General features: G+C 46.5%; 6 protein-coding genes across 8 annotated transcripts; 2 read left to right on the top strand and 4 right to left on the bottom strand.

The window, feature by feature from the left end:
• Positions 1–1,237: 1,237 nt before the first annotated feature.
• LOC6504894 (required for meiotic nuclear division protein 1 homolog) lies at positions 1,238–2,806 on the bottom strand. Its single transcript, XM_001966510.4, has one exon. The coding sequence runs from the start codon at positions 2,545–2,547 to the stop codon at positions 1,294–1,296; it is 1,254 nt and encodes a 417-aa protein (XP_001966546.1). The 5' UTR covers positions 2,548–2,806; the 3' UTR covers positions 1,238–1,293.
• Positions 2,807–2,886: 80 nt separating this feature from the next.
• On the top strand, positions 2,887–3,426 carry LOC6504603 (ribosomal protein 63, mitochondrial). The gene is made up of 2 exons (XM_001966509.4): positions 2,887–3,149; positions 3,209–3,426. Exons 1-2 carry the CDS (start codon positions 2,979–2,981, stop codon positions 3,356–3,358), a joined length of 321 nt encoding a protein of 106 aa, XP_001966545.1. The 5' UTR covers positions 2,887–2,978; the 3' UTR covers positions 3,359–3,426.
• A 212-nt stretch (positions 3,427–3,638) lies between these two features.
• Positions 3,639–6,174, bottom strand: LOC6504893 (vacuolar protein sorting-associated protein 26). Its single transcript, XM_001966508.4, has 2 exons — positions 6,030–6,174; positions 3,639–5,889 (listed from the first exon to the last, which is right to left on the bottom strand). The coding sequence occupies exons 1-2, from the start codon at positions 6,171–6,173 to the stop codon at positions 4,579–4,581; spliced, it is 1,455 nt and encodes a 484-aa protein (XP_001966544.1). The 5' UTR covers position 6,174; the 3' UTR covers positions 3,639–4,578.
• A 42-nt stretch (positions 6,175–6,216) lies between these two features.
• Positions 6,217–7,828, bottom strand: LOC6504892. Its single transcript, XM_001966507.4, has 4 exons — positions 7,588–7,828; positions 7,186–7,530; positions 6,979–7,112; positions 6,217–6,928 (listed from the first exon to the last, which is right to left on the bottom strand). Exons 1-4 carry the CDS (start codon positions 7,690–7,692, stop codon positions 6,688–6,690), a joined length of 825 nt encoding a protein of 274 aa, XP_001966543.1. The 5' UTR covers positions 7,693–7,828; the 3' UTR covers positions 6,217–6,687.
• Positions 7,829–7,927: 99 nt separating this feature from the next.
• LOC6504891 (apoptosis-inducing factor 3) lies at positions 7,928–14,150 on the bottom strand. Of its 3 annotated transcripts, none has more exons than XM_014904363.3 (4): positions 14,135–14,150; positions 12,544–12,591; positions 12,350–12,474; positions 7,928–9,901 (listed from the first exon to the last, which is right to left on the bottom strand). In XM_014904363.3, coding segments are annotated over exons 1-4 (1,896 nt in total). In that variant the 5' UTR covers positions 14,137–14,150; the 3' UTR covers positions 7,928–8,180. The 3 variants fall into 3 exon arrangements, with proteins under 3 accessions (XP_014759849.1, XP_014759848.1, XP_014759847.1); XM_014904362.3 differs by lacking the exon at positions 14,135–14,150 and adding an exon at positions 13,888–13,904; XM_014904361.3 differs by lacking the exons at positions 12,350–12,474; positions 12,544–12,591; positions 14,135–14,150 and adding an exon at positions 11,660–11,818.
• Positions 10,071–10,998, top strand: LOC6504604. The gene has a single exon (XM_001966506.4). The coding sequence runs from the start codon at positions 10,129–10,131 to the stop codon at positions 10,927–10,929; it is 801 nt and encodes a 266-aa protein (XP_001966542.1). The 5' UTR covers positions 10,071–10,128; the 3' UTR covers positions 10,930–10,998.
• Positions 14,151–14,383: the final 233 nt, after the last annotated feature.

Genomic DNA, 14,383 nt, shown 5'->3' with positions numbered 1-14,383 from the left:
AAAAGCAAAAGCAGCGCTACAAAAACAACAATTACTCCGCGGACAGGCGAGAACAGGTAGACACCTGTTGATACCCTACACTAATGACAGCAATGACTAAAGTCTGAATATCACTTTTCTGGTAATTAAGAGCTTGCCAGCCAGCATTAAGGAAACCCATTGAGTTTGTTCTTAATTATTACAGATTATCGCATTAACAATTAAGAAGCTCATTAAAATGCTATTTATATTCACATAACAATACTTAAATGGATTATTTTTTAAACTAATATATTTTGTAGGAGATTTTTTTGCCTTTTTTTTAGAGTTTTTGTTACTTTATCATTCTACAAACCTATTTTTTTTGTTTGAAAACAATTTACTTAATGAGAATGATAAAAAAAACTTGTTAACAAAAGGCTTGCACAAAATGCAACAGCTTTTAAATTTAATTTACAGTTTTTTTTTTTAAGTTTATATAATATATGTGTTTATATTTTGTTTTTTTAATAATTAAGGCCTTTAGTTTATTGTATTTAATTGGTAAAAAAAAACAGTAACCTGCAACATATGGCAGTTTGAAGTTTTTAAAATGGTTTTAGGAATAAAATACACTGAGAAAAGAATTGATTGAAATCATAGAATATAAAAATATGTCGTTCTTCATTAAAAATATGATTTTTCTTTGTATTTTCATGAGTGGGAGGTCCGAAAGATGTTGCTGCTGTTGGTATTGCTGCTTATGTTGCTGCTGCATCTGCTGTTGCTGCTTATGTTGCTGTTGCTGCCGTCCATCTGTTGTTGTCGTTGTGCCGTGACCCATTTTAGAGCAACTTGGCGGCTGGCTCTGCACTCGAGCCTGCATTGCCAAATCAAAACGGTGGCTGATCTTCGGCTGCGTGGCTTCCCATTGGCGCGATCGGTTCGCTGGTCGGTTGGTCGGTCCATCAATTGTTGTCGCCGGGCCAGGTGAAAACAAAGCCCAGCCAAACAACTTTTACAATGCCAGCCGAATGAAAAGTGACAGTGGGGCAGGCAGACTAACCAGCAAAGCAATTAAAAATTGTTTTTAAGCGACACACACCGAAAGCGACACACAAAAAGGTAAACAATGCCGCCGGTCGGGCCACTGTAGCCGTGAAAAAAAAAGGTGCTGACACTCAGGGGCAACGCACGGTGAAAACTTTTCGTGGGAAATCAGCCTTTTCAACACCTAAGATTATTCATTTTTACATTAATCCTTGTTACCAGCTACTGATTAGGTTTAACGAATCTATATTTTGGTATATATCGTACAAAAACTCTAGCCCTAAGCTATTTTTTCAGAGTCGCTTGACTCGACAGGGGCAGCACCTCCAGCGCATGCGTGTCGGCTCCGTCTTTGGCAAAGTGTAGCACCTCGAAGCCCACCTCCACCATGATCAGGATAATAATCATCCACTCCAGCCGTATGTGATGGGCGTCGTTCAGATTGTGGGACACCAGCTCGGCCAGTTCCACGCAATGGTTGATCTTCTCGTTCATCACCTTGGTGCGACGCGTGATGCTGAAGTAGGAGCACACCTGCAGATACAAGGCCTCCAGCTCCTCACGATCCCAATAGAAGTCCGGAGCATCCAGCAGATCCGAGGACAGGTTGATGACGTGGCGCAGAGCGAAAAGTTCGCCGGTTTTCCGGAGCATGGCTGCCCGGGATATCTTGAGGCGACGGCCGCGTTTCAAGTCCTCTGTAAGATGTTCTATGGAGCCGATGTAACGATCCAAGGTGGCCTCCCATATGCCCAGCTTGATGGACTGAGCGATGGCGTTGGAGAAGGTGTACTTGTACAGGAAACTATCCGTGTCTGCGGTCACAAAGAACTTTCCATTCTGGAAGAAGGCCCTCGATGTGACGTTGAAGTCGCTGCTTTCCGCCACCAGGTCGCCCTCCACATCCACTGCCGTGGATGGAATGTAGGTGTATGGCATCACCTCGCTCTCGCCGTGGACCAAGGCACTCACGTAGGATTCGCGCTCGAAGGACCTCAGGAAGCTGAGCACGTTATTCGTTTCGATGTCGCTGCAATTCCAAAAGACGACAGAACCCTCGCGGAAAAAGAAGATCTCCCGGGGCTGCTGACCGGTGGGATACTTGGCGGATACGTATAGAACATTCTGCTCCACGTCCTGGTTGTCGGTGGAGAAGAATCGCTTTGTCTCGTAGAGGTTCTGTTGGCGGAGAGCTATTTGCAGGTCCTCCAGGTTGTACTCCTCAGCGGTGGTGTATCCCCGAGTGTTGAGGAAGCCCAGGGCGGACAGTTCGTCAATGGCCAGACGTTTCTTCCTGATGATGCGGGTGCGGATGGGTGACAGGACCGTTTCCAAGCGCTCTTCAGCCAGCGGTTTCACCCGAGGCATTGCTTTCTTAACTGCTGGCATAGCAGAGGACGCCCGACTCTCCGACGCTGCTGGGGAAGGAGCTGTGGTGGCCATCCATCGTCTGCGTTGGCTCCACCACTGCGTCTGTTTCGACGGGGCCCGAAGGCCTCTTAGGAGCATGTGCTCAAAGCGCAGGCGTGCAAAGTTCATCTTTTTGTTATCAGACTTTGTCCAGGAACGACTAGTTATCCATATCTGGCAGCAAGATATTACAAAGATATGATTTAATTGGTCTTTTCTATAATGCTGTAACTAGCCGGTTAGTTTTAGCCGATTGTCCTTTGTTGTGATTATCGAAAACGTTAGGGATGACTATTTTTCGATATATTCTAATAAGAATAAGAATATTTAACGTTTGTGGCTAAACTAGAAAAGAATAAAGACTAAATTAGTTAAATAAATATTTAGTTAACATTTTAATTAAGTAAAATATGTAATACTCCAACTATTTTCAATAATTCCTAACGATAGTTTCAAAACTAATACAATCGATAAACAAAAAATCAGCTGGTCAGACTTGTGCAACCAAAATAGTTGTGCGGCGAACGTAATTGTGGTTTTTATAAATTAAATATAGAAAAATGCAACTGACGCTGATAAACTTCTTCAAGAAGACCGTGCCGGGTCACATTTTCCGCGGAAAGCGGCGACTGGTGAAGCCCGTGAGCAAAAAAGCCATGGATACACTGACCCGCGAGTACGAGCGCCAGGAGCAGGTGATGCTGCTGCTCCGAAACCCCTACCTGACACTGGTATGTATTTAAACTATTGAAAAGATTATCATATAATAATTACTACATCAAACTTTAAGGAACAATCATCGGGCCATGCCAAGGAACTGCAGAAACGCGACAAACTGGTGGCCAAGTGGACGGCGGAGCAAACACTGCGCAAGATGAAGCCCCATGTGACCATCGAGGAGCGTCTGAACCAGCTTAAGATTAAGGAGGCCTGGGATTAACTGCTCTTCCACACAATCATCCCTGTTAACCCGCATTCAATTTAAAATAAATTTAGATTTTATGGAAATTATGTAATGACTACTCCCTGGACAAGACTAGATATCGCTCTTGTGGGAGTTTTTGTTTGGAAGATCTTAATTTATGTAGCTCAGCCTTGCATAACATCAACTGCTATAATAAGGCACCATGTATCGCCCAAGTCGAGCCGGCATTATGCCACTGAAACGCACTGTACTTTGGAAAAACTGTTCCCACCACTGGTAGTTTTGTCTCTGTCGGTTTTGGGTGTTTTAGCGCTTGCTCGCATCGCTTTATTCGTTTAATTGCGGTTCTAAGTGTATATATATATTTATATATTTCGTGTATATTATGTATATGAACTGTGTTATGTACATATGCAAGGCATGTAACATGTTTTGTCGCTTCTATATCCGTTCCGCCGTACCTCCTCCAGACCTCTCCCAGCATCATCGATTCGTTAGAACTTTATAGACTAAAAACTTTATTATTTAATGTGGTTTTTGTTTGTTTGTTATTGCTGTTGTTGTTATCTCTGTATTGGAGTTCTGTTTCTTTAGTTTTTTTGTTTTGTTTTTTTTTTTTTTTAATGAAAACTTTGATTTTAGGGATACTGTTCTCTTACTTTTAGAAAGCAATTTCAACACTTTTTAAATTGAAAAATCTGATTTTCCAAACGCCCCGCAAGGATTAGGGAATGATCATCGAAATACTAAGGGAGTTAACTAGTTTTTTTGTTTTTCTTTTGGGGGGTGGAGTGGGGATTGGTGATAAAGGATAAAGGATAGTAGGATGGGCTAAGGTAAAGTGAGTTTTGTTTTCAATTGTTTGCAATAATACCAATGGAAATTTATCTCATATATATATATATATATAGCTACGACGACATCGCCTCCTGTCACATTTGTCCTAGGTTTCGTTTCGTTTTCGTTACTATCATTTGCGTTTTTGTTTTTTGTTTTTTTGTTTTTTGTTTTTGTTTGTTTTTTGTTTGCTTTTGCTTTTGCTTTTGGTAAATGATGCGCATAACCTCAATAAAAGATTTTGTAACAATTTTAAATTAACTTTAAAAAAATAGATATATGCATATTTTGTTGTTGCTGCTGCTGCTCCTGCTGTATACGAATATATATGCGTAATAGTTCCACCTGCCCGCCCCTGCTACTGCTATTGCGGCAATACATCCCAGCCATCCCGTCACTCAATCAGTGGCCAGCGGCGTGGGGCTATTGGTCTTTTTCGTGGCCAACTCTTCGGATTCATCGTCCTGCGGTTCATTGGAATCGCCGCCCTGGGATCGAGTGAGCGGCGATGCGGGCAGCAAGGGCGGCGGCGAACTGGATAGCATGGCAACTGGCGAGGCACTTGTGGTGGCCGCTGCGGCACCATCGCCCATGCCACGCTCGGGTGCGGGCGGCTCTGGGCCAGATGTCGCCGATGATGATTCTGGTGCTGTTCCCACCGTTGACGTTGGCTCTTCGCTGGGCGTCAGCGGCGGTGAGTCCAGCTGCTGTTGGCTAAACTCCTGATTCGGGCTTTCCCGGGTGAAGAGGCCCATTTTGGACTCGGATCCGGCAGTTCCCGCTGCCGGAACGGCTCCACTCGCTCCACCCTCTCCACTATCCGTACTGGTGCTAATCAGCGAGTGAGCCACCGTTGGCGCTGCCGGGCCGCTTACCAAATGGGGCGGTGCGTGCAGCGGGACGTGCTGGTGCTGCTGATGTTGCTGTTGGTTCTGTTGCTGCTGGGCGACATGGTAGCGCGGTATATCCGCCTTCCGCCACAACGTAATCTCCTGCTGCTTGAAGTAGCGCCTGTCCTCGGTGTCCATCAGGACCAAATTGAGGAAATACTTGACCGAGAACTTCTTGTTAATATCCCTCATGGTGGGCGTGAGATTATAACCGGCAAGGAACACCCTAATGGGTATGCTCTCGCCCTTAACGGGGGCACCATCCATAATCTCGTACTTGGCAATCGTTTCACTCTCATTGAACATCGTGGGACCTGTTCCGGTGCTTTCCCGCTTAATGATTGCTATCTCCATGTGCTTGATCTTGATGCGTACCAGGAGGAAGTAGATCTTGCCGATGATCGTGTCCCTTAAGTGATACTTGCTCTTGTTGTACTCGAATTCGATGTGCAGGCAGTCCTCGATGCCCACTTCCATTTTAATGGGATTGTTCATCTCCGGATAGCTACACAGGGTATGCACGGCGATGTCCACCTCCCGGGTGATGTCGCTGATACGCCGCACAATCGTGGCACGCAGGAAGTAGCGCAGCCTAACATTACTGCCAGCATACACCTCGAACTGCTTCTCCACGTTGGGGAAATCGAACGGATAGCTGTTGTTCTGGATGAGATCTCCGGGTCGGGCCAGGGCCTTGGCCAAGCACTTGAACTCATGGTGGTTGCCTCGATCGTAGAATAGCTCTATTTGTCCAATGAACTCGATCTTGATGCCCTGATGTTCCAGCTTACTGCCCGGTTTTTTCAGCGTGACATTCACCTAGATAATAACGAGAGGAAAAGGCCGATGATTAAAGAGTTTGGTTCCAGTTCCAGTTTACTGATAAAGCTTAAGTTGGGATGCGGGCAACTCCCCTTGTTTGGAAACAATTAATAAATAAATTTAACAACAAAACGAACCTTGCCCGAAACCGTTTCTCCGTCGTAGAAGAGCAGCATCTTCTCCACCTTTCCGTCCTCCCCTTTGACCTCGGCTGTCTTGTGCTCGGCGCCATCGAACACGATCTCAATGTCCGCTGACTGGCCAAAGCCCAGGAAATTCATAATTGATAAACTCGGAATCGGCTTCCTCCCCTGCTTCCTCTTCCACTGCCTCTGCCTCTGCTTCTTCTGCCTGCGCTGTCCGTTGCTGCTGGTGCTTCTTCTTACTCCCGCTGGCTCTGATGCTACTCCGCTAGGCTGGAATGTCGTCTCCTCTCACCCGTTAGGCTCAGCGGTGTAATTAGCCCAAAATTAACGCCTTGGAGCCTTTGTTAACTGAAAATTTGATGGGCGTTTTTGCGGCGTTATGTGCTGGCGTGTGTGTTTTATGTCGTGTGTGTGTGAGAAATCGGAAAAAAATTGCAATTTTTCAGCAGCACAGATGCCACCTAGTTGAAATTTGCGGCCGGTGTTGCCACCTAGTGATGGGCGTAACTTATCTATCGATAGTTATCGAAAATACCAAAAACCAAAATTAATACCAAATATGTTTATTTTGGTACATTATGGACACACTGAAAGACCGCTAAAAAATTAAAACAAGAAAAAGATTTAAATGAACTTATATGAACAAACTCTAAACACACGCCACAAACAGATTAAGGGCGCTTGCTGAACTCTGCACCTTGTAGGGTGAGTGGTAGGCCAGGCCGAGGCTGTCCACACAGTCCCACAAACCGCGAATGATATGCCACACGCGCATCAGCGTCGGTGGCATTAAAAGCTGCCATTGATCCTGGGCCAGCCGCAGGAGCTGCACCTGGTCGCACAGCTGCCGGCGCCGCCGGATACGACGAAGCTGCAATTCCAAGATGCGCCTGTAGAGATTAGATTAGTGGAGGCAATACAATGCTATCTACGGACTTACCTTTTCAATTGAGCTTTGGCGTGCTCAAAACTATTGATGCGCATCTTGGTGTTGATCAGCTCCTGGGTGAGATCAAACATCCGCGAGCAGAGCATCGAAGACCGCGATTTATAAAGCTCGCCCTTGTCCACAGCCTGTAAGGGAGAGGTAGGAAAATTGACAATATAAGGCTATAGAAACTGAAAACTTTTCCACCCCATTACCCACCAGGACATCCAGCTTCCGATGGCGCTCCTCCAGCAACTTGGTGGTGTGCCTGGCTTCCTCCAGGCGTTCGGTCATCTGGGCCGAGGCATGCATCTGATGGATTAGTTCGAATCGTTTGTTGCGCAGCTCGCACTGCGTCCTCCAGAGCTGGGCCTGCCGACTTTTTAGCTCACCGTCCAGCTGCGACTGCTCCACGATGAGGAGCAGCCTGTTAACGTCCAGGCGCAGGTGACTGGCGCGCAAACTGTGCAAGACACCTGACACATTGGTTACGCACTGACCCATGGCGTCGTTCAGATCCCGTCGCTCCTGCAGGCTAAGGCACTGCCGTCCGGTAACAGGAGTCTGTCATAGAGGCGAGTCATTCTGTTAGTTATCCTGTTCGGTTACTTATATCCTTACCAAATGCTGGTTCCTGCCTAGCTTCGTGGTGAACATGCGGAAGCTTTCGTTTAGCAGGCGCCAGGCTTGAAGCGATCGTTGGGGATCACGACCCGGGTTGGCCATGTCGGTTCTATCTGGACTCTTGCCTTCGCCGCTGGTGCAATACGTTCAATTTGGAATTTCGATTTGGACGGATCGGGCGAGTAAAACATCAGTTGCGTTTGGGGGGGGCTTTCGGAGAACTGGATTCCCGAAAAAGGGGGGATCTGTCAGGTTGACAGGTGACTCAAGGATGGCTAGTGGAATGCCACAATATATGAAGTAACTTCCCACAAAATAATATCAACAAACAATGAAATAAAAATTAGAAATTCAATTTAATTGAAAAAATACATAGAATACCTGGCAGGATTGCCTGGCAGGAAAAAAATAAACCCACCAATTACAATTCAAATTTAATATACACCGATAATGTCACACATTTGCATAAATATATCTATATATAGACGTATATATGTATACGGAATACTCAACGATTGCATGAAAATATATATGTATGTATGTATGGTATGTAATAACAACAGATCTTAGGGCTTAATCTCAGGAGTTCTCTAGAGGACTGGGGGCAGTGGCTCGGCAAGCTTCTTGGTCCAATCCTGACGGGTGGCAGGATCGCTGATCTGATCAAGTCCCAGGCACTTGCCCTGCGAGATAAGCTCCGCGAACTGGGCTACAACCGGATCCCGTCCACAGGAGGCCACAGCCGTTACGGTGGCCGCATCATTAACGAAATAGGCCACAAACTTGAAGTCCTCCAAGTCGCCGTCGATGATGACCTGGCTGTAGGTGCCGTGGCCGGCATACCGGATGCCCTTGCCGAAGATCATCGTGAAGAAGAAGGGCACGGCCTCCAGTTTCTTGACGCCGCCGCACATATTGATGGCCGCCACCCGGCCGTGATACTGGGCCAGCTGGTAATGCCCGATATTGACGCGATCGTGGGCCAGGCCCAGGATATGGGCTTTAGCGATGTCGCCGCCCACATAGACATCCGGAACGTTGGACTCGAGGAAGTCGGTGACGTCCACCGAACCGTTCTTGTTGACTTTCACGCCAGACCTGGCCAGGTACTGGGTGTTGAGCTTGGAGCCTGTGCCCAGGATGAGCAGGTCGCAGGGCACCCGAGTGCCGTCCAACAGCTCCACCTCAACCACCTTGCCAGCTTCGTTGCCAATGATCTCGGTGATGCCGCTCTCCATGCGCATATCCACATTGCTGTCCTGGTAGAGCCTCAGAACTCGCTCGCCGATCTCCGGGCCGAAGGACGTCTTGAACGGCACAGTGTCCTTCGCCACCAACATGACGCTGCCGGCCTTGGAGACCAGACCGGCGGCCGCCTCCATCGCTATGAAGCTCGAGCCGAGGCAGACCACCCGGGTCTCGGGAGTGATCAACTCGTAGATGGCCTTGGTGTCGGCCAGTTCGCGAACGGTGCACACGTTCTCCAGTTCCACGCCGGGGATGGGCGGGCGGTAGGGCGTGCATCCGGTGGCCAGGTAGATCTTGTCGTACTTCACCACATAGCCGTTGCTGCAGTGCAGCTCCTTTTGGGCCGTATCCAGTTTTTCGGCAGCCACTCCCAGCCACACTTCGATGTCGTGATCCTTGTAGAACTGCTCGTCCCTGAAGCGCAGCTGATCGATGTCCAGCATCATGGCCTTGGAGATCTTGACCCGATCGTAGGGCAGATAGTCCTCCTTGCAGATGAACACCAGTCGTCCGGTGAAGCCCTCCTGACGGATGGTTTCCACGGCCACAGCTCCGGACGGACCGCCGCCAACAACGATGAAAACCCGTTCGTCCTCCGGCCTGCGGCGTACCATGTTCTTGAGGCGCTTGCTCTTGGCCAGGTCGGATTTCTTGGCGCGCAACATCACCTGACCCTCGTCGCCCAGTTCCACACGGTAGCAGGGCAGCGAGTCCAGTCCAGGGAAGTCCTCAATATCCCCCGTCTCCAGATTGAAGCAGGCACCATGCCACGGACAGCGAACACGACCCAATCCCAGGGCTCCGGTGTTGAGGGGAGCACCATAGTGGGTGCACTTGGCGCCCACAGCCTGCAGGCGACCGTTCTGCTTGACGAGGAGGACGCGGTTGTCCTCGTCGAAGTCCACCTGCCGCATCTCGTTGTCCTTCAGGTCGGTGATCTTGCATTCCACCGCAATGGCTTCCGTGTACTCGACGGCATCGCTGGTGGTGGTGGACATGGACATGGTGGCGGCCATTGTGGGATTGTTGTTGCACTTGGACTGGTAAGAACCGACGGTACCACCTGGTTGTGTTCCGTTTTTGGGGAAAGTGATGACCAAAAAAGAGCGAGAGATACAAAAAATTAGACTCAAAATGTAAAATGTAAATGTGTAGCACATAAAAATTTTCAATTTCCAGTTTTTCTCCTACTTTTGTTATATTTTGTGTTTTTGGTTTTCTTTTCCATTTCAAAGGGAAAGTCATCGGCCTGCTCAGGTAGCCAGCTAGACACCCAAATTAGTTCTAAATATGTTGCGTTCGTGGTCGGAAGTCTTGCTGGGATTGCTTCTCATCCTGGCAGCTGGCGAGGCCAGCGAGAAGCTGGCCGAGTTGCGGTTGGAGTTGCAACTGTTGCAAGCGGAAATGGAGCGTCTGTATGTGGAGCAACCGCCTCGGCCGGAAACCCAACTCGTTCTGGAGGACCTCCAGTCCAGGGAGCATCAGCTGGTGCTGCTAATCGATAACCTACAACGGACTGGAAGTGTTCCCAGGCTGGCCATTAATCTGACGGCCGATTTTGAGAATCTGCAGCACAAGTTGGACGATCTGAAGCACCAGCTGGAGCGGCTGGACGGACGCTTCGCCTCCCAGACCAAGCAGCTGGAGGCAGAGCACACGCCGGCTCCTGCTCCGGCTGCTCCCTCTCCGGGACTGGGCTCCTTTCTTTGGGGGCCACTGCTCACCATGCCGGAGTTCCCGCAGGGGAACGTGGCCGGGGATCATCAGCATCAGCATCCAATCAACACTCATCATCAGCAGGACCAGCCCCAGCAACCGGAAACTGGGAATCCTTCGATAATCAAGCGAGTTCTCGACATGCTGAGGCCATCGGTGGGCGTGGCTGGGTTGCGAAGTCGCTGGGCCGAGTCGGACAAGTCGGTAGGATCTGTAGGAACTTTGGGAAAGACTGCCTCATCGCCCCCGAGTGTCAGGCAACCTCTTAGTGCCGAGGAGTTGCTGCCACAACTACAGGAGCAGCGAAGGTTCCTGGACGATGCCATTACCCGCTTGGAGCTACTGGCGGCAAAAAATAAATTTAAGAAAGCCTAGATAAGTTTTTCTCTTATTTTTTTTTTATAATTAAGTTAAGGAATTCCTACTTTCGAATAAATAATAGCCTGAATAATCAAAGAACTGGATTGAAGAAGTATAATAGCTGTGGAAGCTATCCATTACAGGAAAGAGAATGGAGGCACCTGTCGTGTTAGCCACAGCACCTGGGCAACCTGACCACAACAAAGCGGATCTTGACTCATCCATCCATCAATAAAAATCAATACTAATTGTCTTTGGGAATAACTCGGAAAAGTTGAGAACAATTCAGACAAGTGGAAACACAGCTATTAACCAGTGTTCTGGAGACCAGCCCGGTCTCTGATATGATTAGAAGATATGGAAACACTATCGTAGGTGACTTGCTTTTCCCCTGTTTTTTTTTTATTATTTTCCTGATAAGGAGGACCTCAGACCCAAATATTATAGACTGACTGAATGACTATAGTTTTTAAAATAAAAGATCTCATTTACGGACAATCACTTCCTCTCTGGATAGGTGTTCTTTGATTTCTAAATAAATTTACAGAGAATTTCTCGTTTAATTAACAATGATTCGTCATGTTATTTTTCGGATTTCGATTTGGATTTCTTAGACACACAACCACACACACGTTTGAGAAATAAAAACAAAACCGGTTAACCTTGCTCGAGTCAGAAATGACTCAAAAAAACAAAATAATAATAATAATACTAAACAATTGCATGAGAACACATATGTACATACCTCGAACGAAACAAGTTTCACAAAATTTGGCTTCAAAGAGTACTAATTATTGGGGTAAAGGGTGGACTCTGTAGAGGATTATTGCTTTCGCTGGAACTTGGATGGAACTATTATGAGTTTGTGACGTTTTAAGGCCGGCAGCTGGTCAGCGAATGAAGCCAACCGATTTCTGCGAACTAAACTACCTAGGGGGGTCATGCGAAAAAAAAAAAAAGGCAAAGCCGATAGCGGTGACTAACGAAGGTACAGTGGAGACTAGCTATAGTAGATACTAGTAACTAGTATCTACTAAGTTTCTATATAATATTAGGTGAACTTGAACAGTGAATACTAGCTATAAGTACATCTTTTTAGGGTCTATATCTATATCTATTAATAATATATCTTGTTCTTATCCAATCTCCACAGTAGTAACAATGACTCAGCAACTTGTTACGCTCTCCAGCCACTTCTCACATTCTCTTTGGGTATCTCCATATGGGGGGTATCTCCATATCCCATTCCGGCTGAGATTAAAGCCCCAAGCAGGTCATTCCCATTTCCACTCCCCTAATCTCAGGCTAGACATCGAAACGGCCTTGTTCGATCTCCGCTATCAGAAATCAACAACATTGGCCAGTCCAATTACCCAGTCTGGCTGGGATTGGGGGCTCTCTAGCCCTCTGGATTATTTTCGAACCAAAACTTTACCTTGAGATTGTGTTTTTTTGGGCGTACTGCCCGTGGTTTTGTATTCCTTGCAGTTGATAGAACCCATGTTGATCCAACGGCTGAGCGATTGGAGGGATGGTGGGTTGAGTATTTTTGAGATTTGGCTGATATTTCGAAAAAGAGTTTTTGAAACATTTAGTTTTTGGGAAGGATTTTCTTAAAAAATCACTTACCTGGACTTGAGCTCGAGCCTCTTGGCCAAGTTTAGAGCTCCGCGATACCTGGAAGAGTGAGAATAGTCGCTAATAATAATCAATCAATTAAACACAACTCGTTATCACTGGGTTTTATTTAATTTCCCGTTCTTAAATAACGATTTTTTATATATTTTTTATGAATTATCGCTGCAAGGGATTGAGTCACTCGATGGTTGTGGAATTTCCGAATTCCTAAACGTCCAAAATGAATATTTTGGAATTTTTTTTTCCAAATTCCTTTCTCCTCTCCTTTCACTCACCAACAAAAACAAACAAGAACAATAACAAAAAAAAAAAAAAAGAAGAGTAGAAGAAGAAAACACTGGAAATGCAGTGGAAGGGATGCGAGAGAGAGAGAGAGAGAGAGAGCGTGCAACAGGTCTGTGATGCTGCGAGAGAGCGAGAGTGGCGCTGGCGCTGCAGGTGGGGCGGCAAGGCGGCGAGGCGGCGAGGTGGGGGGAGTGAGAGAGCGGGCACGTCTATCGCGCGTGAACTGCAAACCGCGTATGGCCCGCAACCTCAACCGCACGAAGCTCCAAGCGCTCCACTCGAATCGGCCGACTATAGTGCCGGTCACGATAATAGGACTCGATAGTAGGACTCCAACTTGTGGCTTTATCTCTGGGACGTGGGAATATACTTATTTCTTTATAGAAAAAAAAAAATTAATAATAATAAAAAATAATGTACTATTATATTATGGTTTTAAATAAGATTAAAGTTAAAAAATAGAGCCCTTTAGAGCCCTTATTATCTTGACCACAAGTGTCTATCATCGGGCCAAATTGTGGCGACCTTGCCACCGTCGCACTTCACTTCCATGCCTCGGACACGCCCCGTCCTCTTACCGGTTTTAATTGTAAATAGCCAACTATAAGATACAAACAAAAGATATGAAGATCTAATAAAAAAGTAACTATCTGGTTATGTTATAACCTTCATCGAGTTACAGACCAATGCACTCTGCACCTGTTGCGGGCACTGCGACCTGGAACTAGATCGCTTCTTGGCGGTTTTTCCCATCTAAGCGGTGTTCCCAATTTAGCAGCCACCTCTATCGTAATTAATTACTAAAGGCCTGTTCTGTTAGCACGCAATAAAACGTTCCTGATAAAAATATGTGTGTTGTACTGAAGGCTACAAAAATAATTAAGTATTAGGAGCTAATTTAATAAACTCTCCAAAAACAATCCATCAGATATTTTATCTTTTGATCCTAACTGTAGTGTGCAACAAGGATGGCAAGAGAGAGAGAGAGAGAACAGAAATGCTCTCTCCTTCCAGCCGGCATTCAATGGAACGGAGCTCCCGAAAACTTACATGGTAGCACTTGATATTGCTCAATGGCCTGGCGTTTATTTCACTTCCTTTCGAAAGTATTAACGCCTAATGACTGTCGGACGCCGACTGGACTAGATAATTGGCCCAAACCGATGGCACGTTACAGATAAATTAATCTCTTAAAGGCGGCACGTACTTGCGTTGACACAAGTACCTTGTCTATTAGCCGCACACATGCATATATTAGCTAGCCTTAGTGCACTTTTAGTACAATGGCAGTGCTTACATCAGCTCGGCACATGCCCTTTCATTTTATGCATTGATGTCGGCGGCCAAAAACGATTTTACTTTCACTTAACTTTTACTATCTTTTATAGTAAAATAGTTTGTTTACAAGCTCGCAGCGTTGCCAGACTAGGACCAATTGAACTTTAACGGACATTGGCGATGCGATACTTTTCGCGATACTTTTTAACACCAAAATTAGTTTATTAATAAATTTATAATGACATCTGTAGTTATAGTTATGTATAAC

Source organism: Drosophila ananassae, chromosome XL (genome assembly GCF_017639315.1).
Source record: "Drosophila ananassae strain 14024-0371.13 chromosome XL, ASM1763931v2, whole genome shotgun sequence".
Taxonomy (NCBI): domain Eukaryota; kingdom Metazoa; phylum Arthropoda; class Insecta; order Diptera; family Drosophilidae; genus Drosophila; species Drosophila ananassae.
Note: the sequence above shows the minus strand (reverse complement) of the source record. Positions and strands in the feature narration are given on the sequence as shown.

Bases quoted from the DNA above. Each gene is read 5' to 3' on its own strand.
- LOC6504603 (XM_001966509.4), top strand. From the start codon at position 2,979: ATGCAACTGACGCTGATAAACTTCTTCAAGAAGACCGTGCCGGGTCAC. The intron at 3,150-3,208 runs GTATGTATTTAA...TCAAACTTTAAG, and splicing joins GAAACCCCTACCTGACACTG to GAACAATCATCGGGCCATGC.
- LOC6504892 (XM_001966507.4), bottom strand. From the start codon at position 7,692: ATGGCCAACCCGGGTCGTGATCCCCAACGATCGCTTCAAGCCTGGCGC. The intron at 7,531-7,587 runs GTAAGGATATAA...CCTCTATGACAG, and splicing joins TAGGCAGGAACCAGCATTTG to ACTCCTGTTACCGGACGGCA. The intron at 6,929-6,978 runs GTAAGTCCGTAG...TAATCTCTACAG, and splicing joins GCCAAAGCTCAATTGAAAAG to GCGCATCTTGGAATTGCAGC.
- LOC6504891 (XM_014904363.3), bottom strand. The intron at 12,475-12,543 runs GTAAGTGATTTT...TCGAAATATCAG, and splicing joins AGGCTCGAGCTCAAGTCCAG to CCAAATCTCAAAAATACTCA. The intron at 9,902-12,349 runs GTAAAGTTTTGG...GAACACAACCAG, and splicing joins CAAAAAAACACAATCTCAAG to GTGGTACCGTCGGTTCTTAC.
- LOC6504604 (XM_001966506.4), top strand. From the start codon at position 10,129: ATGTTGCGTTCGTGGTCGGAAGTCTTGCTGGGATTGCTTCTCATCCTG.
- LOC6504894 (XM_001966510.4), bottom strand. From the start codon at position 2,547: ATGAACTTTGCACGCCTGCGCTTTGAGCACATGCTCCTAAGAGGCCTT.
- LOC6504893 (XM_001966508.4), bottom strand. From the start codon at position 6,173: ATGAATTTCCTGGGCTTTGGCCAGTCAGCGGACATTGAGATCGTGTTC. The intron at 5,890-6,029 runs GTTCGTTTTGTT...GTTATTATCTAG, and splicing joins GAGAAACGGTTTCGGGCAAG to GTGAATGTCACGCTGAAAAA.